This window comes from Chamaea fasciata, unplaced genomic scaffold, assembly GCF_029207755.1.
Source record: "Chamaea fasciata isolate MVZ Bird 193981 ecotype frontalis unplaced genomic scaffold, bChaFas1.0.hap1 SCAF_10, whole genome shotgun sequence".
Taxonomy (NCBI): Eukaryota; Metazoa; Chordata; class Aves; order Passeriformes; family Sylviidae; genus Chamaea; species Chamaea fasciata.
Genome location: NW_027094095.1, coordinates 28,632,910 through 28,656,096, shown reverse-complemented (window position 1 = coordinate 28,656,096; position 23,187 = coordinate 28,632,910). Strand labels below are relative to the sequence as shown.

The window sequence follows — 23,187 nt, the reverse complement described above, 5'->3', positions numbered from 1 at the left end:
TCCTACAAGCATTTGGTTCATGTGCCTCTCTGTGTTAAGTTGTTAACTGCAGGCTGGCAAACCAGAAAGATGTCTCGGCCAGCTGCTTATTTTGCAGCAGTGTGGCTCCACAGGCAGAGTAATGTAATTAGTAAGGTAACTGTGACACCTTAAGGTGTAACACTTGACCAGGTAATGGCACTGAGGTTGTTGCGTTTGTTTGGTATTAGGGAATATGAATAATTTTATGTATAGCACCCATCGCTGCCATCATGAGCAAATTAAATTGTGTTTACTCTTTGCATCACCAAAGCACTCAGGGATGTCCCAGGGTGAGAGATTGTGCTGCTAAAAGCCAGAGTTGCACAGAGTCAGGCTCTTGTCTTCCCAAAGATGTTGTCCAGCAAGGGGAAGGGTGGGAAAACACAATGACATTCCTCATTTTGTGCAGGGAACCATAGATTCAGAGAACTTTGCTCTCTCTAAGATGCTTGCTGTAGGCTGAGACTAATAGGAAAATTAAGGGAAAGGCTCTTGGGTCTCGGGAATCAAAAAGCTGTACCTGGAAGGAGAAGCAGCAAGATGTGAAGGCTCAACAGGCAGCCAAAGAAAAACTCTTCCAGGTTGTGTCTTGATCTGCCTTTGAAAGCCCAGCTGAACTGATGACAACCAGCCCATGGTAAGTTCTCAGCCTAGTCAGGACCATTTAAGAGAGGGAATGACTCTCTCAGTGCAGTAGCAAGAAAACACTGCGTTTGATACCCTGACAGGTCCTGCTTTCATGGGCTCAAGACTCTGGGCATGAGGAGCAGAGAATCTCTGAGGAATGGCCCAGCCAGGGCTGGGGCTCTTGTCCTCCCCAGCAGCAGGAGAGACAGAGAAGGGCACTCTCAGGGATAAGGCTTTCCCTGAAGCATGAGAGTAAGTGCTTACACCTCGTGTCTGACCTTCCTCTGGAAGACAGACATGGAAAGCAGCAATAAATAAATGATTCTGCACTCTATTCCTAGAAAGCTGACTTGAGTTTACTTATCACTTCCTCCTTGCCAAGACTCAAATATGTTTCCTTCGTTGAAATATTCATTTTCCCCATCCCTTGAAAGGAGCATTACAAACGAAAGTGCAAATTGCTCCTGGGCAGAGCTTTGCTCCCTCCCCGCTCGCCTCGGGAAAGCCGTGTGCTAACAACTGCAGCGTTTACCTTGTGAGCCTGCCAGGTGCTGGTCAGCTGCTGTTTACAGGGTGGCAGAGCAGCTCGGCAGTTCCTCTTTTTTTTGTGCCTGAACCCTGTTGGAACACAGGGTGGGAGTGTTGGTGGTGCGGGATCGCCAGTGGTGCCTCAGCGTGATGAGTGTCCTACTGCTGCTGCTCTGTGCTGTGCTGGGCACCCAGGCTGCTCATGGCTTTGGGTGAGTGAGAGTTTCTGAGGCCGCATGCACGGGAGGACACGAGAAACCATCAGGATCAGCACAGGCTCTGGTGTTGTACCCTAATTGCTGTCGTGAGTGATTTCTGGGTCTCTAATGAATGGCAAAAGGCGTCGCTCTGAAGCCAGCGTAGGGCGGCGTTTTCCGCCTTCCTGGTGATGAATTGGAGCTGACAAATTGCCACGCTCGTGTTGTAACGTGGAATTGTTTGAACATGCAGCCTCCTCCCGTGCTGGCTGCCCCACAGAGCGCTGGGCGCACAGGGGGTTGTTTCCTTCGAGTGCAGAAAGGGTGAGAACGTGGCTGAGAGCTGTTCCTTTCTCGGCTGGTGTAATAGATTTTGCTGTTTCAGAGAACTGCGTCTTGTAATCTTTCCAATCTAACTATGTTTTTGTGCTGTTCTCTGAACTTTGAGCTTTGATTTCATGCCTCAGCAAGCTGATGAGGTTTTGTAATTCCTTTATTCCATGTGATTTTTAATATGCTATAATGGGAACCCCATGCTAGGCACTAAATCATACTTAAAGCTTCAGCTGATGCTGTTCCTTGTCTGGGTGGAAGAATTGGGAACATCGCTGTGGTAGTTTCCTTGTCAAACTGAGTATGAAAAGAAACTAATTGTCAACATTTTCCTAAAGCTCCCCACTTGAAGGAGGTACAACAAGGGAGCATTTGTCCGGGCAAGGATTTAATCAGAAATCCTGAATCCACCAAAAGAGGAGGCAGCATTTTAACTGTGGCATTGTGGAAACCTTGGAGACAGCTGTCACGTGAGGGAGCGAGATAGCGGCTGGGGTTAAGAGTAAAGTCTCACACTTGGGGTTCAGGGTTGTTACTGGGTTGAAAGGAATTAATGGGTTAATGACTAGTGAACTGAGAGTAGAATCTAAGACTAGTGGCTTGGCCAGCTTGGGGGAAAATGGGCTGCTGGGCAAGGAGAGACACTTCAGCCTGGTTTTCAGAAACGCTGAGTGCATGCCAGGCCTTTCCTTGGGACTGATGTTTGTTGTGGAGGTGTCTGACCTTGGAGCCACGAAGCGAGGGCAGCAACTGGTGGTGGAGGTTTTACTGCTTGCACAGCTTGAGGTGAAGCTCAGATTGGTGGAAACTAAACCCATGGTTTAGTTTCCCAGCGGAGAGTGGATCAGGTTTCACGCAGAATCAGTGCCAGTGGAAATCAGTGCCATCAGGATGAGGACTGAAATCCAGAGGTTGCATGCAAGGCGTGGTGAGTGTTCGTTCTCCTTGGTGTGTGGTTTCACATGGGCATAGGCTGAGATGCCAGGTCCTCGCAGCTCACAGTTTCACAGCCTGAAGCTCTCGTGTTGTTGGGCACAGTGGCCAGGAGTCCCCAGGCCCCAGGGACAGGCACATCCGCTCTGTGAGTGTCCTGCCGCAGCCCCGCAACTGCGCCCTCTCCTCCTGGTCCTCCTGGAGCAAGTGTGACCCCTGCCAGAAGAAAAGGGTGAGTGTCTGAGGTCTGGGGACCACCCCAAAACCAGGAGGTGGGACCTCCTTCGAGCCTTGTCCTCTTTGTCCGTGGGGTTGGGCAAACCAAGGGGGGCTGCCGAGAAAAGCCCTGTACAGGTGAGGCTGAGGGTTTTGCTTTCAGGTGGTTTTCAGCTCACCCACCCCCAGTAATTCCAGTGTTTCCAGGGTGCCTCACTGTCCTGAGAAGGTGTAAGGCCAGGCTTTGCAGGGACTTACCAACAGTCCTGTCCTTCCACCATCAGTGCGAGGCACCTTCCCCGCTTAATGGTCCCCTGTGGGACCTGGAGACACTCGGTGCCTCTGAGGATTAAGATGCTTTTTCTTGTCTGCCAGCCAGAATTTTCCACCCGAGAAGCCCCATCAAATGAAAGTAATGATCCCAACAGTGTGAAAAGCAAAATCCCCGTTGCTGGAGAGACCTCTGCTAACAAGTTGGAGAAGGTGTTCCCAGGCTTAAGCAGAAATAACCAGTGATGGGAGCTGGGGGGAGAGTGAAGCTTCGTATCAAAGAGTTAATCTCAGAAGCCGGGGAAAAAAGGAGGGCTAACATATTGGACAGAGTAATTGACTGCTTCACAGCAGTGTTGTGGGCGGAAAAAAGTCCCTAATGATACAGAGGGACAAGTAAATACACTGACAGAAAATAACAAGGGATGTCGTTACCAGCACTAATTGAAAGAGAGGAGATGGAACTGAATCCTTCCTTACTCTTGCAAAGTCCCGCACTGCACTGTCAGGCTCATTTAAACAAACTGTCAAAGAAAAGCAAACTTTCCTTCATCCCTCCCAATCCTCAACCCTCCCTCAGTAAAATTAAAACTGTCGCAGATCAGAAACCTTTGAAACGAGGCAAATTACCAGCACCACACTTCTGTGCTGACACTTTTCTCTTTTAATATGACAGAGTGCGCTTAGATCAGATCTCGGCGACACCGAGTTTGTTTTTCAACCAGAGAGGCGTAAAATTCACCATTTCTGTGCACTTGAGTCAATATTTTTTATTTCATCACAGTACAGGTTTGCCCGCCTGGAACAGCCCTCTCAGTTCAGTGGAGATCCCTGTGATGACTCTGACAGAGAAGCTGAGGAGTGTGACACCAGCAGCCCTTGCAGGAATAGGGTTCGGTGTGATGGGTTTGTGTGTGCAGTCACAGGTGAGGATTTGGGGACTGGGGAGTGCTGCTGCTCAGGCAATCAGGTGTCACTTCTGATGCCTCTCTGCTGAACTTTGTGCTCCTACAAGAGTTTGCTGGGCCAGAGGGATGCCAGGAATTGACCTGGCTCCTTCCACGCTTGTGTTTGTGTCAGTGGCTTTGAGTGAGTCTATTAGCCATCTTCAGAATCCCCAAATAGGGAATTACGACCTGGTTATATCAGCAAAATCTGTAGCACAAGTGACAGCAACAGCAGCTCAGCACCTGAGATGGGGCAAGGAAAAGCCTCTGCTCTCCATCTTCCAGTGTTTTGGTGACACTGAAAACACTCAGTAATTGTGGACATGGGAAGAGAGAGGAAAAAAAAAACATATACAAGGCCTGCTGAAACACCATCTTCATCCTCTCAAAATGAAAAAAAATTCTAAAAACACTCTATTTTATTTTCTTTTTTTTTTAATACTTTTAATTATTGTGGATTTTTTCCTAAGATGAGCAAGGAATTTTAAGATTATGATGCTTCTGAGTGAAACAGAGCAGATGGATTTGGGAATCCATGCAGATAGAGAAGAATTTTTTTTTTTCCAGCTAGATTTGAACCATTAATTCCAGGAATTTCCTGTTTTGCTCCTAGACTCCATGTCAGGGAGTGTGATCACAGATTGTTTTATGAGTGGCTTTCCCCTTCCATCCCAGGGAGATGCATTGCTCGGAGGCTGCTCTGCAATGGGGACGACGACTGTGGGGACCAGTCAGATGAGAAAAACTGCAAAAAAGTGTTCAGGAAATGTGACCAGAAGATGGAAGAGTACTGGGGAATAGAGAATCTGGCAAAAGGGTAAGCCTGTGACTTTGGTGAGGTGCTCTCTTCCTTAAGGCTGAGAATGATCCGATGTGACTTCAGACAAACACTGAACAGAGAAAAGCTGGAGCAGTTGCTGTATCCAGGAGTGAGTTGGGATCCAGGAACCTGACCCAAAGCCTGGGGGACAGTGACCTGCTGGAGCAAGTCCAGAGGAGAGTCACCAAGTTGATCAGAGGGATGGAGCAGCTCTGTTGAGAGGAAAGGCTGAGAGAATTGGGATTGTTCAGCCTGGAGAAGAGAAGGCTCCGGGTTGAGCTCAATGCAGCCTTTCAGTACCTGAGGGAGTCAACAGGAAAGATGGAGAGAGATGATTTACAAGGACCTGGAGTGACAGAACAAGAGGAAATGTCTTCCCATTGCCAGAGGACAGGGTTAAATGGGATACTGGGAATAAATTCACTCCTGTGAGGGTGGTAAGGCCCTGGCACAGGGTGCCCAGAGAAGCTGTGGCTGCCCCATCCCTGGAAGTGTCCAAGGCCAGGATGGGTGGGGCTTGGAGCAACCTGGGATAGTGGAAGGTGTCTCTGTTCATGGCAGGGGGTGAGACTAAATGACCTTTAAAGATCCTTCCTACCCCGAGTCATTCCATGATTCCTTGGCTTTGTGTTCTTACACCCTGTGTTGGTTTGGTGGGGAGGGGGAAAGGTGTTCAAATTCCTTTGATTTCTTCCATAGCATAGACAGTTGGTGGAATATTTGTGCTTCGTGTGAGCGGGGTGGGGTAAACCTGCATATTAGCAGCTCTGTGGGGATTAAAATCTAAGTCTGAATTGATTCAGCTTTTGCAGGCTAAGATTGTGACAACTTTCTGTAAGATCAGACTGTGTGAAAAGAGGGGTTTTTTTTTCTTACTCTGCAGGGAAAAAATTGCTTTTTACATTAAAAAAAAGAAAAAGGAAATCATATTGCAAGGAAAAAATATAATTTTCTCATTATTCTCTGGAGATATGGCTTCTGCACATGTCATTGCTAATGCTTTGTACTTCTGAGTTTAATCAAAATTAAAAATAATGTTGGACAATTATAGGAACATGCTTCTCATCTCTTTGAAGCTACAACTGCTCACTAATTTGCTTTTAGTGGACTTCCCTTTTTTTTTTTCCCTGATAGTTCTAAAATTAGAGTTAATTTTTTTACAGCTTCGGAGTCATTATCATGCAGCTTCTCTCCCCAAAATCAGGAAAGGCAGATCCAACAGAGTCCTGGAGTGCTGGTAGTTTTTGGTGGGTTTTTTTAATGAAGTTTCATCCCACCAGCAGCAATGGGAAAAGCGAGTGATGGGGTTTAATCTCCTCATCTCCACAAACTGAAGTGTTATTTCTTGGAGCAGACAGGTTAAGGTGTCTGTCCATCATCCACTGAAATAAAAGGAAAACTCCCTGTGGTTTCAAGGATTAGTTGAGCTGCTGCTTGAGTACCTCTTTTCTTGTTCCCCAACAATTTTTACTCTTATCTACTGGCCTCTGGCTGACCCTTGACCAACCTGGCAAAGGTTTTGGCTGATAAACCAGAATGAAGAAGTGTGAATTAAAAATCAGTCTGGATCGATGGCATGGATTGGCAAACCTGCCGTTGAAGGTTCTGATGGACACTGTGGATATTTGGGGATGAGCAGCCTCGTGGGGTCGGGGTTTGGCTGCTCCAGTTTGTTCTGCCTCTCCTGGAGAGTTCCAGTAAAGGCCACAAAGCTGCCAGTGCTGGTGGCAGTAACACTGGTGTCATTCACAGCTGGGGGATGCAAATTGCCATTTATATTCATCAGCTGTCAAAATTCAACTCTGTCTTTTGCTTTCTCATTAGTCAGGTTCTTCTGCAGCACCTGGGTTGGTTGGACAGTGAAAGAGGCCAAGCTTTTTTTTGGAGTTTCAAAATAAAGAAGTGTGAAACAAAGAGCCTGTGGCCAAATAAAACACTCTTTTGCCTTTCTCAGCCAAGGCATTTGGTGTTTAGCTCTGAATTGATGGTACCATAAAATATTGCTGTGCTGCTTCACCTACAGGTTGAATATCTTCACAAACAGCTTGGAAGGGCTGGTCCTTGACCACAGGTACTATGCTGGGGGATGTTCTCCCCATTACATCACGGACACGAGGTTCAGGAAGCCGTACAACATAGAGAGCTACACACCAGAGGTACGTGCCAGGTGTGCCTGCAGATGGACTTACACACACATGTTCCCATGCCTTTACTCCCCAAAGCTTCACTGCTGGATCGTTTTGTAAAAAAAACCTCACAAAATTCTGGACACCCAGGAGGATCAGGCTGATTTTTACCCTATTCTAGAACATCCTCATACCCCGCTGCACTCCACGATGTTGAACGCAGCACATGCTTTGTGTGAAAAGCTGTTCCTGTCATGCATCAAAGCTGCATTCCAAATATTATTTATTTGACCTTAGTGCTTCTGGTGACATGATGTTTTTGAGCGCTGCCCACTAGGAAACCTTTTCCTTTCAGAATTCGTACTTTAATTGGTGCTTGTGTTGAAGATTTCACCTTCTTTGCATAAGATTGACATATTAAGTGAAAGCCTGAGGACCTTGCAGTATGGAGGAGATAGGAGCTTTCCTGCTGCTGTAAATGAAGTATTCTTGAAGTACCTGTGTTAATAATAATAGTGCTTTGCAATTATACAAGGCTTTTCATCTTCAAAGTGCAAGCATTAATTCACAAGTATGTTTGTGTCTGCATTCCTTCCCCACGCTTCAGGTGTACAATCACTGTGCAGGAAATGAGACGTGTTGTTTTTCCTTTCTGTTTAGACCAAAGGCAAATATGAATTTACAATGACGGAATATGACTCCTACTCAAATTATGAAAGCAGTGTCCTGAAGGCAAAAGCTTCACAGACAAGCTTCGGCATCGGTATAAACATACCAAAAGTGTTTGAACTTGGTTACAATTCAAATGACATGAGGTTCAAGAAGTTCATGCGGAGGATGAAAAGATTTTCCTCAAGTGTAAGCACTGCTCCACTTAATTCCCTGCTAACGTGTTCCCTGTAAGTGTGTGTGTGTGTGTTGAAGCTCCTCCTCAGGTCAGCAGCCAGGACTGGGATAAATCAAATCCTTTCCCCAGCTGGATTCTGCCATTTGTTCAAGTCTTGACTATCCGCACCATGCCTTCCTCTGTGTTTGCAACATCCAGGAGCTTTTCCATTCAGCTCTCAGCCAGGATCTGGGCTGCTTGGCCTTTGAAATCAGCCACAGCTTGTTGAGGGGACTCAGTGGTCCTTGTGGGTCCCTTCCAGCTGAGGATATTCTCTCATTCTCAGTGTGGTCTGTCCACTGCCCTGCTGGGCATCCGCCTTTGAATGTCTATAGTTAAAACTAACTTTTTTTTAATTGAAAAATTGAAGCTAAGAAGCTTGTTCAACTTGAATCTATAACTCCTACGACTTCCATAATTTATTTTCTTTTTTTTTTTTCATCTGTTATTACCATAAACAAAGGTAGCTCCTATCAGTGGTGTAATAGTATCAGCAATCTGTGTGTCCTTTCAGTATAAAGGGTACTCAGGAATGGCAAAGTATTCCTTGCATTTGCTTCCTGCATAGTGGGAATTCTCACAACAAGATCAGAGGTTGATGAAAAGCATTTGCAACAGATATCCATAAAGAAAACCAAATATTAAGTCCTGATTTCATTATTTAAGCTGCAGCATTCTATACTGATCCCTCCCTGATGTGGTGGTCCTGCTGGCCCAGACAGCTGAACACTAAATCCTTTGAACATAATGAAAGACATTTTCTGTTCCAGACTTTAATGCCAGAAAGGGAAAAGAAAATAATTATCCATGTTTACATATTTATCTACACAGAGACATATAAATATGTGTGTGTATGTGAGAGAGAGGGAGAGTGTTGGTGTTTTCTTCTTTCTTTTCAGTTTTGATAAGGGCATATTCTGTGAAATACAAATATGAATCTGGCTCAGCCAGAGAATGACCATTTCCCATACAAATCGTGATTTCAGATGTCAGAACTTTTCAGGTGAGAGCATGTGAGAGGTAAAGTTCTGTTAGGGGTAAGGCCGTCCTGCAGGGTGCTGAGGTGTCCTTGCATTCTGGATGTGCCACATCAGAACCTGGACCCTGCCTTTTCCTGTGTCCCAGCCATGGCCTGACACTCAGGAACTTTTACTACTAAAAGTTTTGCTTTAGCAGAAGTTAGGACAGTTCCAGTTGTGAGATTCCCAGTCGGAAACTGTGAGAAGAATAAATCCTGACCAGCGCTGATAATAATAACTGCAAATAACAAATTCCCGTTGCCATGAGAGTGACATCCCTGACTCCTCCTGGCTCCTGCTGTGCCTTTCCCGCAGTCCAGCAAGTTCATCCATGCCCGTTCTGAGCTGGCTGTTGGTGTTTACAAGCTGAAGCCCCGGGCCCTGATGCTGCACCACGAGTTCCTGCGGCGCCTGCGGCAGCTTCCCGCCGAGTACAGCTACGGGGAGTACCGGGAGCTCCTCAGGGATTTTGGGACACACTTCATCAAGGAGGCCACTGTTGGAGGCATCTATGAGTACACCTTGGTCATGAACAGCGACGAGCTGCGCAAGGCAGGTGTGTCTGATGGTGGGGAAGGAGCTTTGGGGATGGGTTTTGGGGTGGGAAAACCTCCCCGCGGGCACACAGGGATGGCTCAGCTCTGAGGTCAGGAGACGGGAGAAGGAATCCACAGCATCTCAAATAAATCCTGCAGGAAATGTGGGAGTAGAGGTGCTCGTTGGCAGTGAGTAAAGAGGTTTTCAAGGCATGCTCAGCGTCACGGGCTGGGTTTAGTTCGCAAAGAAAGGCCCTGTGGCAAGCATTTTAGACAACACGTTTTAGAGGCTGACAAGATGTTGAGATGAATGAGAATCGCGGATCTTAACAGTTCTGTTAGCTTTGAAAACCTTCACCCAAGTCCTTTTTCCACTGCCTTTCAAATGGCAGTTTTGAAACACCTTTAGCCTGGAGAGCTTTTCCAGCACGTAGGAAACAGTAAATAATTTGCTGGGTGACTCTTGTGCCTGACATTGCTCCTGCTCTTTGGCTCTGGCTCTTTCTTGTGAGAAATGATGATTGTTGTGTAGGACAGAGCGAGCAGTGTGACATTAATCAATAGCTGCACTCTCAATTATTTATTCATTGGCAGGGGAGTGAGGAACTGCCTCTGCTGTCTGTTTGCAGAGGCATTTACTGGACTCTGCTTTGTGTAATACTCTGTTTGTTCTTCTGCTGTGTGGGAAGTTCCTTACCCTAGAGTCAGAGGGAGGGACAGAATTTAGGTTCACATTTCAGGTATTCAGATTCTAACAGAGTTTCCCAGTTTCTCTGCTGTTGCTGTGGGCTCATCACAAGCCACGCTGGTTTGAACTAAAGTGTATTGTTGTTTGCATCAAAATGGTCAGTGTCTGCTGACCCAGATCAGGATCCTGCCGCAATAACAACATTTTCACACAAGTGCTGAACTGGGCTGTAAGTTCTCAGCAGGATTTTGTAGGCCCAGTCTGAGAATTCAGGTTTTTCCCTTCAAATCCCTCATTATGTTTGTACTGTCTGTGCTGGAACTGGAATTTCCTTTTGCAGATCTGGTGTCACACACTGTGTGACATGGTTGGCACTTGCTCTGCTCTCACTCAGAATCCAATCTGCCACATCTTAGACTCATGGAATCCTTTAGGTTGGGAAAGCTCTCTAAGATCATGGAGTCTGACTTAACCCAGCACTGCCAAGGCCACCACTAAACCGTGTCCCCAAGTGCCACATCCACTTGTCCTGTGAATCCCTCTGGGGTTGGTGACTCCACCCTTGCCCTGGGAAACTTCTTCCAGGGCTTGAAAACCCTTTGGGTGAAGAAATGTTTCCTGATATCCAGTCTAAATTTCCATGAAGCACTTAAGGTTCTTCTGGCAGCAGAGGTTTGGAGATGTGAGCTGGTAAAAGGAGGAAAAGCTGTTTCATCTATTCCTCTTAAAAAACCTGGATCCTGGGGATGGGGAGGGGTGATGGGTAGTCTGTGGTTAGACATCCACTGTTTTCCTACCCACTGCAGCTCTGCTTAACCCAGTACAGCTGGATGGGTGCATAAAATCCTCCTCTTCCAGCATTTACCTTGCATTTCCACTTGGCTTCAGAGTTCTGTAAAACCCAGAGATTTCATTTCATATGGTTCTGTTAAGTATTTAAAAAAAAAAAAAACCACAAAAATAATGTTCTTCATCATATCTTTTTTTCTTTTCCTTAAGCAAAAATACTTCTCAACTCTCAATTTCTGCGTACGCGGACATAAAACATGGAACATTTGTATTAAAACCTTCCAATTTTTGTGTATTGAAGATTTTTCTCTGAGCGATGTCCAGAAATGTGCACAGAAGGGCTTTAACATTGCTGTGAATCTTCGTATGGTCTCTGTGGGGCTTGGAGTAGATTCAGCTGGCTGTAAAGCCCTTCTGAAAGAGATTGGAGGTAAGCATGAAGCACTTCTGCCCTTTCATTTCTTTGTCACAGTGGAAGAAAGATTTTGTGATCTTGCCTGCCTGAAATATTTCCCCACTCCCTCACAGCCACTTTTGAGTCTGCTGGCTAACCCCAGCCAGGCTTAAAAGAGGGGGAAATATCTCAGAGCTCGGGGTTTTCCCAAGATTTTCTGTGCAGAGAGTAAATATCTGCTCAGCATCCCAAGGAGAAACAGGGACAGATCAACCATTACCCACCTGCTGTGTTAAATATCAACCCCCACCTCTCAGCAGGGCAACCCAGCAGGGCTCTTTCTGCATCCTGATGGGGAGAGCAGGGAGGTGATGGTGTTGTGGGAGCCTCTGGGGGTGTGCAGGGGAGGAAGGTGCACCTGGAAATATGTGGACAAGAACAGAGAATGTTCCTGGGGCTGAGGAGCATCGGGCTGTGGGAGGACCCGTGAACTTAAAACCGTGGGGAAGGAACTCAGGGGAGGGATGCAGGGTGGGGAATTCCTGCAAGGGAGCAGCAGGGACACAGGGCACACTTTGCAGGGAACCAGGTGAGCAACACCTGTGGCCTTTCTCCCTTGCCCTCTGAGTGGGGCAGGTCCTGTGTGGGAGCATTTTTGCTGTGAGCTGATAACTGCAGCCCACAGAGGCACAGCCTGGGCACTTCTCCGAGTGCATTTTTTTGCAGACAGCACTGCCAGGAAACAGTTTGTGGAGGATTTCCTGGTGCTGGTCCGTGGTGGAGGGAGTGAAGACATCACCACTCTGGCCCACAAGGACCTGCCCACGGCCCAGCTCATGCAGCAGTGGGGAGATGCTGTGCAGTACAACCCTGAGATCATAAAGCTGAAGGTACTGCACCCTCCACTCTCTCCATCCCCAGCTGAGCCCCCTTTGGAAAGCTCTGTGCTTAAAGAAACAGGATTCAGAGAAAGATAAAACCCCCAGGAATAGCAGACCTTATTGTGCAGCGTAGCTTCTGGAAGTGAGTGCTCAGAAATGCAAAGGTGAGATGCTTTAAAGGGACTGTGGTTGGAAATACACAAAGTAATCAGCTTTAACCCTTTAATTTGGCTGTGCAGGTGTCATTTCTTGCTGCCTGCCAGGCACATCAGATGATCCACCTTCTGTTTTACCAATGTATAACTTACTAAAAGTTGTATCTGGCAGGATATATTTTATAAGGACTTCTGTTCTCCTTGATGGTTATCAAATTCTGGGAGCACCAGTGACTGTTCTTTCTGGTTCAGAAGGTCAGGTGGTTCATTGTGCAGCTTTAGCTGAACCTTAAAACCAGGAGTCAGGCTTTGAAGAGTCAAGGATTTTTGATCCTGGATAGTTTTAGAAATGGAGAAAAGCAAGCAGAAGTGTGCATCAATTCTGCCTCGTCATCTTTAGTGTCAAAATGAGTGAATAGTACAAAGGTGCAAGGGAACATCCTTTTAAACAGGAGTTTGGACTTGTAGAGGTGGAAGTTGATTTACAGTTGTTTTTTCATTGTGAAATTTAATTTTAGGCAAAAAATCTCTACATTTGTAGAAGGGGGTTGTTTCACAAGAAAGAGGTGAATTCTAAAAAAGGTGAAGCAAGCAAAAATCAGCAATTTGGAAATACTGCCAGTGCCCATCTGGCACTTGCTGCAGCCCCTGGTGTGCTGTGGATTGACCTCCCAGAAATGCCCTGGGAGGTCTCAGGGCAGGAGGCAAGAGAAATACAGCTCTCTGCACCAAATCCCACGCACAGAAAAACCTCCCATGAGGAGCTGAGGTGTTCTTTGTCTTGCCTGGCATCACTGACCAGGCTGCCCAGTGAAAAACCTCAGGCGGATGTGATTTGGATTTGGTATCTTCATTTCCATATCAATATCCCTGTGGGGCTTGAAGATCAAAAGTACCAGTGGAGTGTGACTAAATGTCAGCCCAAGAATGCTTAGTTAGGGAAAACTAAAGCAAATCAGTTCATAAATCATCTGCTGGAGGGACTTGGCAGGTCACTCTTAGTGTATTTCCTCATTTGTATGGTCTGAATTCAGAAAAGCAAAGTATGGATCACAGATAATTGATGAAGAGTGGATGTACAGCAGCAGGAAATGAGCTTTTTTTTATTATTGTTGGAACATTCTTTAGGTCGTGTAGTTTGAGCCTGTGATAGCAGGAGGGTGATCTTTCTTGCTTCCTGTGTGTGCCCTGCATGGCAGCATCTCTGCAGTGAGGATGGGAATTTGGGATGGATCCTCTGATGGCACATGGATCATCCCACTGGCAGCAGTGGGTGACTGGCACTACTGACACCCCACTTTAACTTTCCCTTGTTCTCAGGAGGAAAATTAATGAGTGAGCCAAAGTCTCCTCAGTCCCTGCACTGTGCTGTCACTGTGCTGTGCGCACCTTTGTCTGCTCTCCCTGACCCCATCTGCAGGTAGAGATTAAATCCTCTCCCTCTGGGAGGCAGTGAAACCCTGATCTGGGCTCCATAAGGATGGAAACCAGCCTTGAAATGCAGGAGTGGTGAAGGTGGAAGTGCTGATGCGAATCCCTGTGGCTGGTGCCTCTGGCTGTAGGGGGAGATTTTTTGTGGACGGTTTTTAGGGGATGTTTTTAAAAACACAGTAGGAGATCACTCAGAAAATGTAAGTTCGAGCAAATCTGATCTCCAAATGTCTGTACCAGAAAAATGGATGAGAAAGGATTTTATGAAACTCCTGTGCAACTTCACCTGTTTCTTATCCAACAGTTTGGCTGCTGTATTTTGTTACACATTTCCAAGTGCTCTGGTGTTGGAAAGCAAGGGGAGCATCCTTGGGAGTGTTCCTGGTGCCGTGGCCTTGTTGTGCACAAGGTTTTAGCAAATAGCAGTGGGAAACCTGGAGATTTTAACCACACAGCCTCCATTTCCCCTTCCAGCTGTGCCACCTCTGAACCTTGGGATGTTCATGGCCTTTTGAGCTTGGGAAATAATCCAGTTTCTCCCCTCCCTTTAGGCAGAGCCACTCTATGAGCTGGTGGCTCCCTCTGACGTGGCTGACTCCACCAAAATTAAGGAGAATCTGCGCCGGGCTCTGGAAGAGTTCCAGCAGGAGACCAGTTCCTGTCGCTGTGCTCCATGCCAGGGGAATGGCATCCCCTTCCTCAGAGGTACAGGGCTCCCTGCTCCTCCTTTCTACCATCTGGATTGAAATTAGTTGGGGAATTTGTGGGGAGCACGTGGCAAGCAAGGTGCTCTTTAGTTTTCTCCTGTCGTTTCTTTATCAGGGAATTACTCCGTGTTTTTAAAGTTGCTCTGCTTGTAGAGTCCTGGTAAGTAAAGACAGTAAAATCCCTTTATTTTTCAAGGGATGTCCTTGTCATGGGAGTGACCATTATCTGTATCAGTTTTACAGAAGAATTTGTCACTTGTCAATTATGCATTTAAAAAAAAAGTCCTTGACATCTTTAAGTCTCCTCCTTTTGCTTTTAAGATTGCTTCCACCCTCCTGGAGAAGTGACTACTGTCTCAGCATCAATTAGTGTTTGTAAAAGGGGTTTTGAAGATGAAAAGCACCATATAAGTGCCAAGCACAGTGATCACCACCTCCCCCTGTTTCTGATAGAAGCTATCCTCCTCTGTAAGCAGCCTGTGATTTAGAAAAAAAAACGAAGGGGAAAAATAATCAAATTAAATGAAAACCGCTCTGCCTAAACAAGAGATATATGATGTGATGAGAGCTTCTAACAAAGGGACCATTTTGTCAAGTGCCTAATTTCAATCTGCATCCGCAAAAGTCCTGATGAGAATTGTTATCATCAAATTGTATCTAATGCAGAAGGCATCACTTCAGGTACCAGCCAGCTGATTGTAGCATTTCAAGCATTTGTCTCATGGTGACCTCTGTTTAAATAACTTTGTAGGAGCTGAGTCCAGTGTTCCATTTAGGATCTTCTCAGCAAAGGTTTTAAATGACCATGTGTTTTCCTAAGCGGGAACACTTCTCCAGGTTCCTGACGTGGGATGCACATCCCTGGGTAGCCAGAGCAGGAATATTGGGCTTTTCCTCTGCCACAAAGCAAGGTTAGAATATTCCTGTCCTGCTCGCTCTTTCTTGATGCTGCAGTTTGTTCTTTATGAGCTTAACCAAGAGCTCTCTCCAGAGACCCCACCTGCAGTGCTGTGTCCAGGTCTGAAACCCCAGATTCTAAAAGGACATGGAGCTGCTGGAGTGAGTCCAGAGGAGGCCACAGGGAAGGCAGGGTTAGATGAGATGCTGGGAAGGAATTCCTGGCTGTGAGGAGGGTGAGGCCCTGGCACAGGGTGCCCAGAGAAGCTGTGGCTGCCCCTGGATCCCTGGAAGTGTCCGAGGCCAGGTTGGATGGGGTTTGGAGCAGCCTGGGATAGTGAAAGGTGTCCCTGCCCATGGCAGGGGATGAGATGAGAAGAGTTTTAGGGTCCTCCCCAACCCAAACCATCCCAGGATCCTGTGATCTCCTTTGGAGAAGAGCAGGAGGACTCTGTGGTCCCCTGTGGAATCGCCCCAGCGAGTCTGAGGTTGAGCTGCGGGGCAGGAACAAATCTCTAGGCAAGTGAGAGGGGGAGCAGGGCAGTCACAGCTCCCCTCTTTATTGGTATTGATCCCTTCAGCAGTGGAGAAAAATTACGACATTTCACCCACTGTCCCTTCCTCCCAGAAGATGAAGTGCTGGAGGGAAGTGGCTGCCTGCTGGGAAATGTGTCCCCAGGTCTGTAATTCCCACCATCTGTGCTTCCTTTCAGGAACAGAGTGTGAGTGCCTGTGTCCCCTCGGCTACAGCGGCACCGCCTGTGAGATCAGCAGGAGGAAAGGTGAGAGACAGCCATCTCCTGTCCAGGGGACAATCCCAGCTGTGCTAGGAGTGTCCAGGGATGGCAGGTCATTTGTGGGGAGTGATGCCAGCCCTGGCTGTCCCCAGTCTACCCAGCCCAGTGCACCCAGCTGGGCCCCTGCAAGGGGGACAGATGTATTTTCCCTGTCCTCCTCTGAATTCCCCCTTGAGGAGGGGGGTTTGGTTTTTTGCATGTACATGCCTTGCAATTGTACCAAAATAGGAATTCCTGCTTAGTTCACAATCCCTGGAAAGCCTCAGGTCTCCTCCTTAGGAAACAGCTCTGTTTCCTCAGTTTTTCCCTTTGATAAAAGCAGCATGTTGCAAACTGTTCTTCCCCAGATACGCCACCGTGCATTTTAATCTTAAAATCTTATTATGCTGTTTTGAAGCATTTATTAATGCTCCGTGGTCACTTCATGTCTCCGCTGTCTCCTGACTGATGTTCTTAACTCCTTCCAGTTTAGGATCATCTATGAATTTAATCATTTTGTTTACTTCTTCCAGCTCATTAATTTAGATGCTAAATAATACCAGATCCCAGGCACCCGGAGCTCTGGCACCAACCCACAATTTGATGCACTGCATTTATCACTGGCTTTGTTTACAGCCTCACCCACTACTCATTCTGCATGGCTGTGTCCAAACTGAGCCAGGCTGAAATGCACTTTGGGCCAAGATTTCACTGAGCAGGGGCTCATTTTTTGGGTATTTCTATGGCAGTCCATGGAGCCTTGAATGGTGGAATCACTGACACCTTAGTCCAGTCTGTTTTACTCACTCATAGTCACATCCAGCCCTCCCAAAGCTCACATCCATCCATTTGTCAACACTATAACTTCATTTCTCACTTGCATTTCCTCCTTTTATGTGTTGCCTCCGTGATTCTTAGGATTTTGAATTTATGTCACTCACATGCTCAGGGTCCAGAAGAATCAGTGTAATAGGAAAAGCAATGGAGGGAAAGCTGAATAGTCAGGCTGTTGTTCACTGAACTGCTAACACTGCCCCTACCACCTTGAAATGTGGCTAAGTTTAGTTGGTCTGTTTCCTATCTAGGCTTGGACTAAAACAGAGAAACATCCTTCAAACAAATATAAAGCTAATTGCCTTTTCTTTTTCCCCCCTTTCATGTCTTCCTGAAGTTCAGTTTGAACAAACACCAGAAATGCTGAACAGGGAATTAACATCTCTGAAACAATCACTCGTCGTTAATGACTCCAGTAGACTGTTGGTGATGTGGACAGGGGCTGAGCTGTTTGTGCTCAAATACGATTCATGGGAGCTGGCATCTTCTCCTGTGGAAAGAGCGGCTTGTTTCTGATGGTCCTTTCCTGCTTTGTTGTTTTTTCTTTTCCAGATGCTGCTGTTAATGGAAACTGGGGGTGCTGGGCCAGCTGGTCCCCGTGTTCAGGAGGCCAGAGGACAAGAAGGCGACAGTGCAACAACCCTGCCCCACAGAAGGGTGGCTCCTCCTGCTCAGGGCCAGACTCTGAGACTGTTCCTTGCTAGAGGGAATCAGCAGGAGCTCACACAGAACTGATGGGCACTTGGCAGACTCCTTGGGAAGACATCACCTCCCTGCCTTTCCGAGCTGGCCTTGCTCTGCCCATGGGTCTCATCCAAATCAGAAACATTTCAGAAGGCACTGGGAGCTGGGAGGGTGTTGGGAGCTACACCTTTGGACATGCAGCTATCCCATGGGATTGAATGTGCTTACTGACCTCAATATTATGCCTTTTCCCTGTCTTTATTGCAATGGGCTATATGAGACAAGCTTTATCTCTGTCTGTATTTGGTAGCTGCATGATTTCAAATTACACTGTCTTGTTGCTGAAGGTTCCTTTGAGATAAGAAGAGACGCTTTGATCTTACGTGCAGCAGGATGTGCACTGATGCACAGCTTCTGTGAAGGCAGCTGTGTCATGTGGAGCAAAATCCAGCACATTAAAGCCTAAATCTCAATGAGCACAACAGTATCTAACGTGACATTCAGAGCCCCCGTGCCTCACTACCCTGCTTCCCCAATTTATTGTGTTGTTCCCACCCCTGCCATGGGCAGGGCCACCTTCCACTATCCCAGGTGGCTCCAAGCCCTCTCCAGCCTGGCCTTGGACACTTCCAGGGATCCAGGGGCAGCCACAGCTTCCCTAGGACCAGTGGAACATTTTGAAAAAGCTGTCTGCACATCCCCTGAGCTCTTCTGCCCTTAGTAGCTGTGTTTTTCCCAGACAAGCTCTGGTTAATAAGTTTGATCCCATGAAATCCAGTATTCCAGCTGCTGCTGGGTCCACCCAGGGTGGGACATCTAACCCAGAGAGAGTTCACTATGAAGAGAAATTGGTTTGCCTGTTATTACCATCCCTGGAGCTGTGCACCAGAGGAACTTTAAAACTGTGCACCATTTAATGAGCCCGCATCCTTCCAGAGACTCGCCTCCTACAGCTTTGTTGGTGGCAAATGATTTTTGCCAAGACATTTGCTTGGTCCTGCTGCAAAATAACCAGCAGTAGAAGTTATTTTGGCAATTCCACCAGTGCAAAAGTTGTTCGTGAGGGCCGTGAGTCTTTCCAACATCTGCAAGGTCAAACTCTTCCTCTGAGGGAATTTTTAGCAGAGCTGGTGATGGTGGGCTGGTATGGCCCGTTCCTTTCCTTTCAGACTGACGTTGTCTGAATGCAATTCCTGTGAGAGCAGCTCAGGCTCCCTGACACCTGAACAATGGAACATGCATTTAGCTGTAGCCCTCACGCCGCCTCCACGCTTATCGACAGGGCTCCTGTGACAGCTGTAAGAAAGGCAGAGCACGTTGCATATGTAAAACAAGAGGGCTCTGTGCTCATTATGGGCTTCATCATTAAGCTGCCAACCCAAAACATTTCCCTTTCCCACTCTGTAGCTGCAATATCTTTTGTGTGATGGAAATTTGCCAAGAGGTTCTTTTTTGCGGGGGTCATGGTCAAAGAGGTCACTGCTTGTGTGGAGTGGGATATTCCTCCAGGTTTTTTGCAGGGTCTCTGTAGAAGCTCTGGAGGTGAGGGCCCTGAGCATGGTTCACTTCTGAGGACACAAACTGCAGTGTCATTGCCTGCCCTTCTTGAGAATCATCGGTGTAATCTGATTAAGTACATTTCCCAGATGAGTCAAGTGGCTTTTGGAAATTTAACCACCTTTCCTGCTCGTCCAGCTGGTTAAACACACAGCAGTGGTGCCTCTCTCCACTGCCGTGGCAAGGACAGCCAAGTGCAGTGACCTGACTTGGGACTGTTGTTCCCAAACCAGAAAAACGCAGACTTTTTGAAGTGATGACAGTACCTGAGTTTGTATATTTGGGTTTGGGGGGTTTTTTTGGAGGAAGAGAGGAGAGATTTGACAGTCACCAAGATCATCAGGATAGTCTGAATGAAGTATGAGTTCAGCAGTGGCTGAAGAGTCAGCCTGTAGGTTTAGAAGCCTCCCATAAAGGGCATAACTTCATCTTGTCCTTGTGATTTTGTGCTTTGATTCGCCTAACTAATGATTTATTATAAACCCGGAGGGTCATAAAAAATACTACGCTGAAGCTTTTATTGTTTCATTTTGGTTGGCATTAAATTTTGGTACCATCTTTTTTACTGGTGTTCCTAATTCTCACTGCCTGTGTAAGTTCAGATTAATAACCCACGTGTGAGGGCTCGGGAGGGCTGCAGGCAGCTGTGCACGTGTTCAGCACTGCTGCTGCTGCTCTAGCCCATTCCTCTGCATAAGATTCTCATCTCACTGGGCTCTCCTACATCCCATGTTGTATTTTCACCAGTTTTCTTGAGGAAAAAGGAGAGGATAAACACAGAGAGGCTGTATTTGTTTGTACCTCACTGCTTGAAGTCGTTGCTGCTGGAGTGTGGTGGTACTCAGGAGCTCCCAGAAGGGTATTTCAGGTGAGCTGTAATTGCCTCCTCCAGCTTTCCCAGGACAAAACCAGCTGGAATTTTGCCACCCCTAATATCTCCATCAGCAGTGGGAAACTGGACTGCTTTCCAGGCTGGATTCACGTGCTCCCTGTTGTGTTGTGTCACGCAGACACTTCACCTGTGAGGCTGGGACCTCGTCCAGGCTTGCAGGCTTGCAAACTCAGTATTGCCAAATCACTTTATCACACTGCTGTTTCTCCCACTTTGGGATGGATGTTGTTGTTCCTGCCCAGGTTCTCTGCCACATCTAGATGTTTTGTTGAAAGAAACTCAGAAAAGGCCATGCAAAGGTATTAGCAGTCCCCAGATTTCAAACTCCTGGCTTTACCCTGGTGGCTGCAGAGCCCAGTGAGCCACCCAACACAACTGCCAGATTTCAGGTCAAATCATGCCTGCAGATACATCAGACTTTTACATCCTGTTTTGATACCTCCTGTTTCTGTAAATCAAAAAGCTTGAGTTGAATACAGTAATTATTACCATTATAAACAAATATTTTTACTTATTTGTCATGTAGCAACACAGATCCCACTGTGGTGGACGTGATAGGGCAGCACCATCGAACTCACCAACACCAGTCCCTCCCCAAACTCACCAGAACCTGGAATTTCTTTTGTTTCCGGTTTTTCTGGTGGGATTAAGTGCTTTGTATCTGCCTGTGGCCGTGCATTCCTCTGTATAAAATGGGAAGGCAACAATTTTTGAGCTGCCCCCGGCAGGGAATTTCTGCCTGCTCTAAACTCCCAGGCTCAGAGGGACGCAGGCGTTGGGGCAGCTGATCTGACTTTGACCCTGAGGTAGAAAACAGCTCTGTCTCAAGCACTGCCCTTATCTCCTCTCCTGTTAGCTGGTTATCTGGAGCCTACACCTTGCAACCTCAGGTGTATTGTCATCAATCATTTCCTATTTTCTTCTGCGTGCTGGTTCCTCTCTGCCCTTCCTTTGTTAATAACCCGGTTTGCCTATATCCATAAAAATATCTGATTGTGATACCATTTATCCAAAGCGCCATACATCCATCATGTGCTTATGAGCGAGATAAACAAGGTCTCCTGGGAAATATGCCGCCAGAAATATATAGGATAAATAACTATATCAAATGTATGTCAGCGTGCAAGAGGGGGAAAATCCATTCATTAAAACCCGGCTGGAACTGCGGTGTTTTATTGTACCCTCCAAGCTTTTAGTTTAACTAAGAAACATACATTTTTGCTGCTTATCTCATCTTGCACAACTCTCCTGCTGCCCACTTCAGCACGAGATATATTAGCTTCTTCCACTGCCATTGTAAATGTGTAATTGCTCATAATCTTTTCTTCTTTTTTTTTTTTTTTTTTTCTCCTAGACCTTACAGGCAGCTTCTTCCTTTCTTCTGACTTCAGCTTTGCTGCTCATGGCATTCAGCATGTGGATGTTTGAGCTCTGGGGTGGAGGGAGAGGAGAGAGAGGGGCACTGCCCACCTGCCTTTGGTGTTTGAAGGAAGCCCATGGGTTTGTGTCTCAGTGCCTTGGGCTGTGAAGTGAGTGACGAGGATGAACAATTGAAGGTAAAACATTGTTTTTCTACTCTTATTTATGTGTTTCATGGTCGGATTTTGCATGCAGTTCCTTTAATCACTTGGATTTATTCTTTTTTTTTTTTTTTTTTTTTTTTTAAATTTTTGTGGTTCTTCTGTGATTTATCCTTCTGGAAGCAGCTCTAAAAACTGAGGATGCAGGTTGTTTTCCTGCAGGCCCCATCTTTTCCCAGCCTCCAAGGCATCAGATCTTTCTGTTCATTAATTTCTCCCCTCTGGTCAAAAAAAGAAGCGCACTTGGTTTTCTGACTGAGGTGACTTTGTATTCATTTACTTGCAGGTATTTTCCTGAGTCCTAAGAAGTCAATGTAAAGGTAAGAATTGCTTGTGAGCCAAACTGGGGCTTGGTGTAGGAGCCCTGTCTCGTGTTTCCACATAACCTGGCAGCCAATGCCAAACAACATTCATTAAATCATCTGTTGTGATCCTACATTTCACTTTCCTTTGGATGTCTAAGTCACACTGATCCATGGGTGCTTCGTGCTGCTGCATTTCCCAACACAGAAGACATCAAATTCAAGCTCTAGGGAGCAAATTCCACTATGGGTGAACAGCTCCTTCACCTGGAATAGCAAGGTTGGCCCAAAAGGCCACAGCTTTGCCCCCCAGCAAAGGGATTTTTCACAGAACAATCCATCTCAGGGTTTGAGACAACATGGTTTGTTGTTTTCAGCCTGTGGTTTCATTTACAAGCAAAAAAAAAAAAAAAAGTGGTGAAAAATTCGGCCTTTGGCAAACATGCCCACAAAAGAAAATATGGGGCCAGATCTTCAGGTGCCATAAATCAGCTGCAGTGAAGGAGCAACACTGATTTACATCAGCTGAGTGTCAGCCTGTAAATCCCCACTGACACACAGTTGAAAAACAAATATTTCCAAGCACCTGAGCAATTTCTTTCACTAAACCACGAATTCCTTTCTACTCCCTCTCTCCATTCAAATGTCTACAGAAGGGCTGCTTTGTGCTTTGAGGTTTTGGTGCTGTTGTTGTTCATAATGCCTGATTCCTTCTCAGGGCTTTTTTTTCCCCCCCTTTCTCCCCCTGCAATGAAAAGCTCAGTAAAATGAAGTGCCATTTGCCTTCCGTCCATCCCGGGTTTTTGTGGCAGTTCATTAAGGAGAGGGAGCTGCAGGCTCTCGCCGTGGTCTCTGGACACAGTTCAATACTGTGTGCATTCTTGTGCTGAGATTTACGTCTCACATTCAAAAAAGCCCCTTAAATCAAGCAGCCTGTTAGCATCTTCTCAGGCTCTGTGTGCCTGGGAGATAAAATGCCTGCGTGCTAATAGTCAATTTATCACTGATCTTACAGAGGAAAAGCCTTTGCTTGTGTGGGAACATCCTCTGCCCAACGGTTGCGCTCGAGCCTCCCCATTTATCGCTTTACTTATTTATTTAAAACCCCTCACCAGCTCGGGCTTACATTTTGCAAGGATGCCTGGGCATCTTTCGGCTGAG

The 23,187-nt window shown here is 46.6% G+C and overlaps 1 protein-coding gene across 1 annotated transcript; it reads left to right on the top strand.

Moving 5' to 3' along the window:
- The first annotated feature begins 641 nt into the window (after positions 1-641).
- On the top strand, positions 642-18,476 carry C8B (complement C8 beta chain). The gene is made up of 13 exons (XM_066191953.1): positions 642-658; positions 1,281-1,388; positions 2,745-2,871; positions 3,910-4,051; positions 4,748-4,889; positions 6,916-7,048; positions 7,679-7,876; positions 9,239-9,479; positions 11,238-11,366; positions 12,057-12,220; positions 14,349-14,502; positions 16,115-16,183; positions 17,564-18,476. Exons 1-13 carry the CDS (start codon positions 642-644, stop codon positions 17,713-17,715), a joined length of 1,776 nt encoding a protein of 591 aa, XP_066048050.1. The 3' UTR covers positions 17,716-18,476.
- Positions 18,477-23,187: the final 4,711 nt, after the last annotated feature.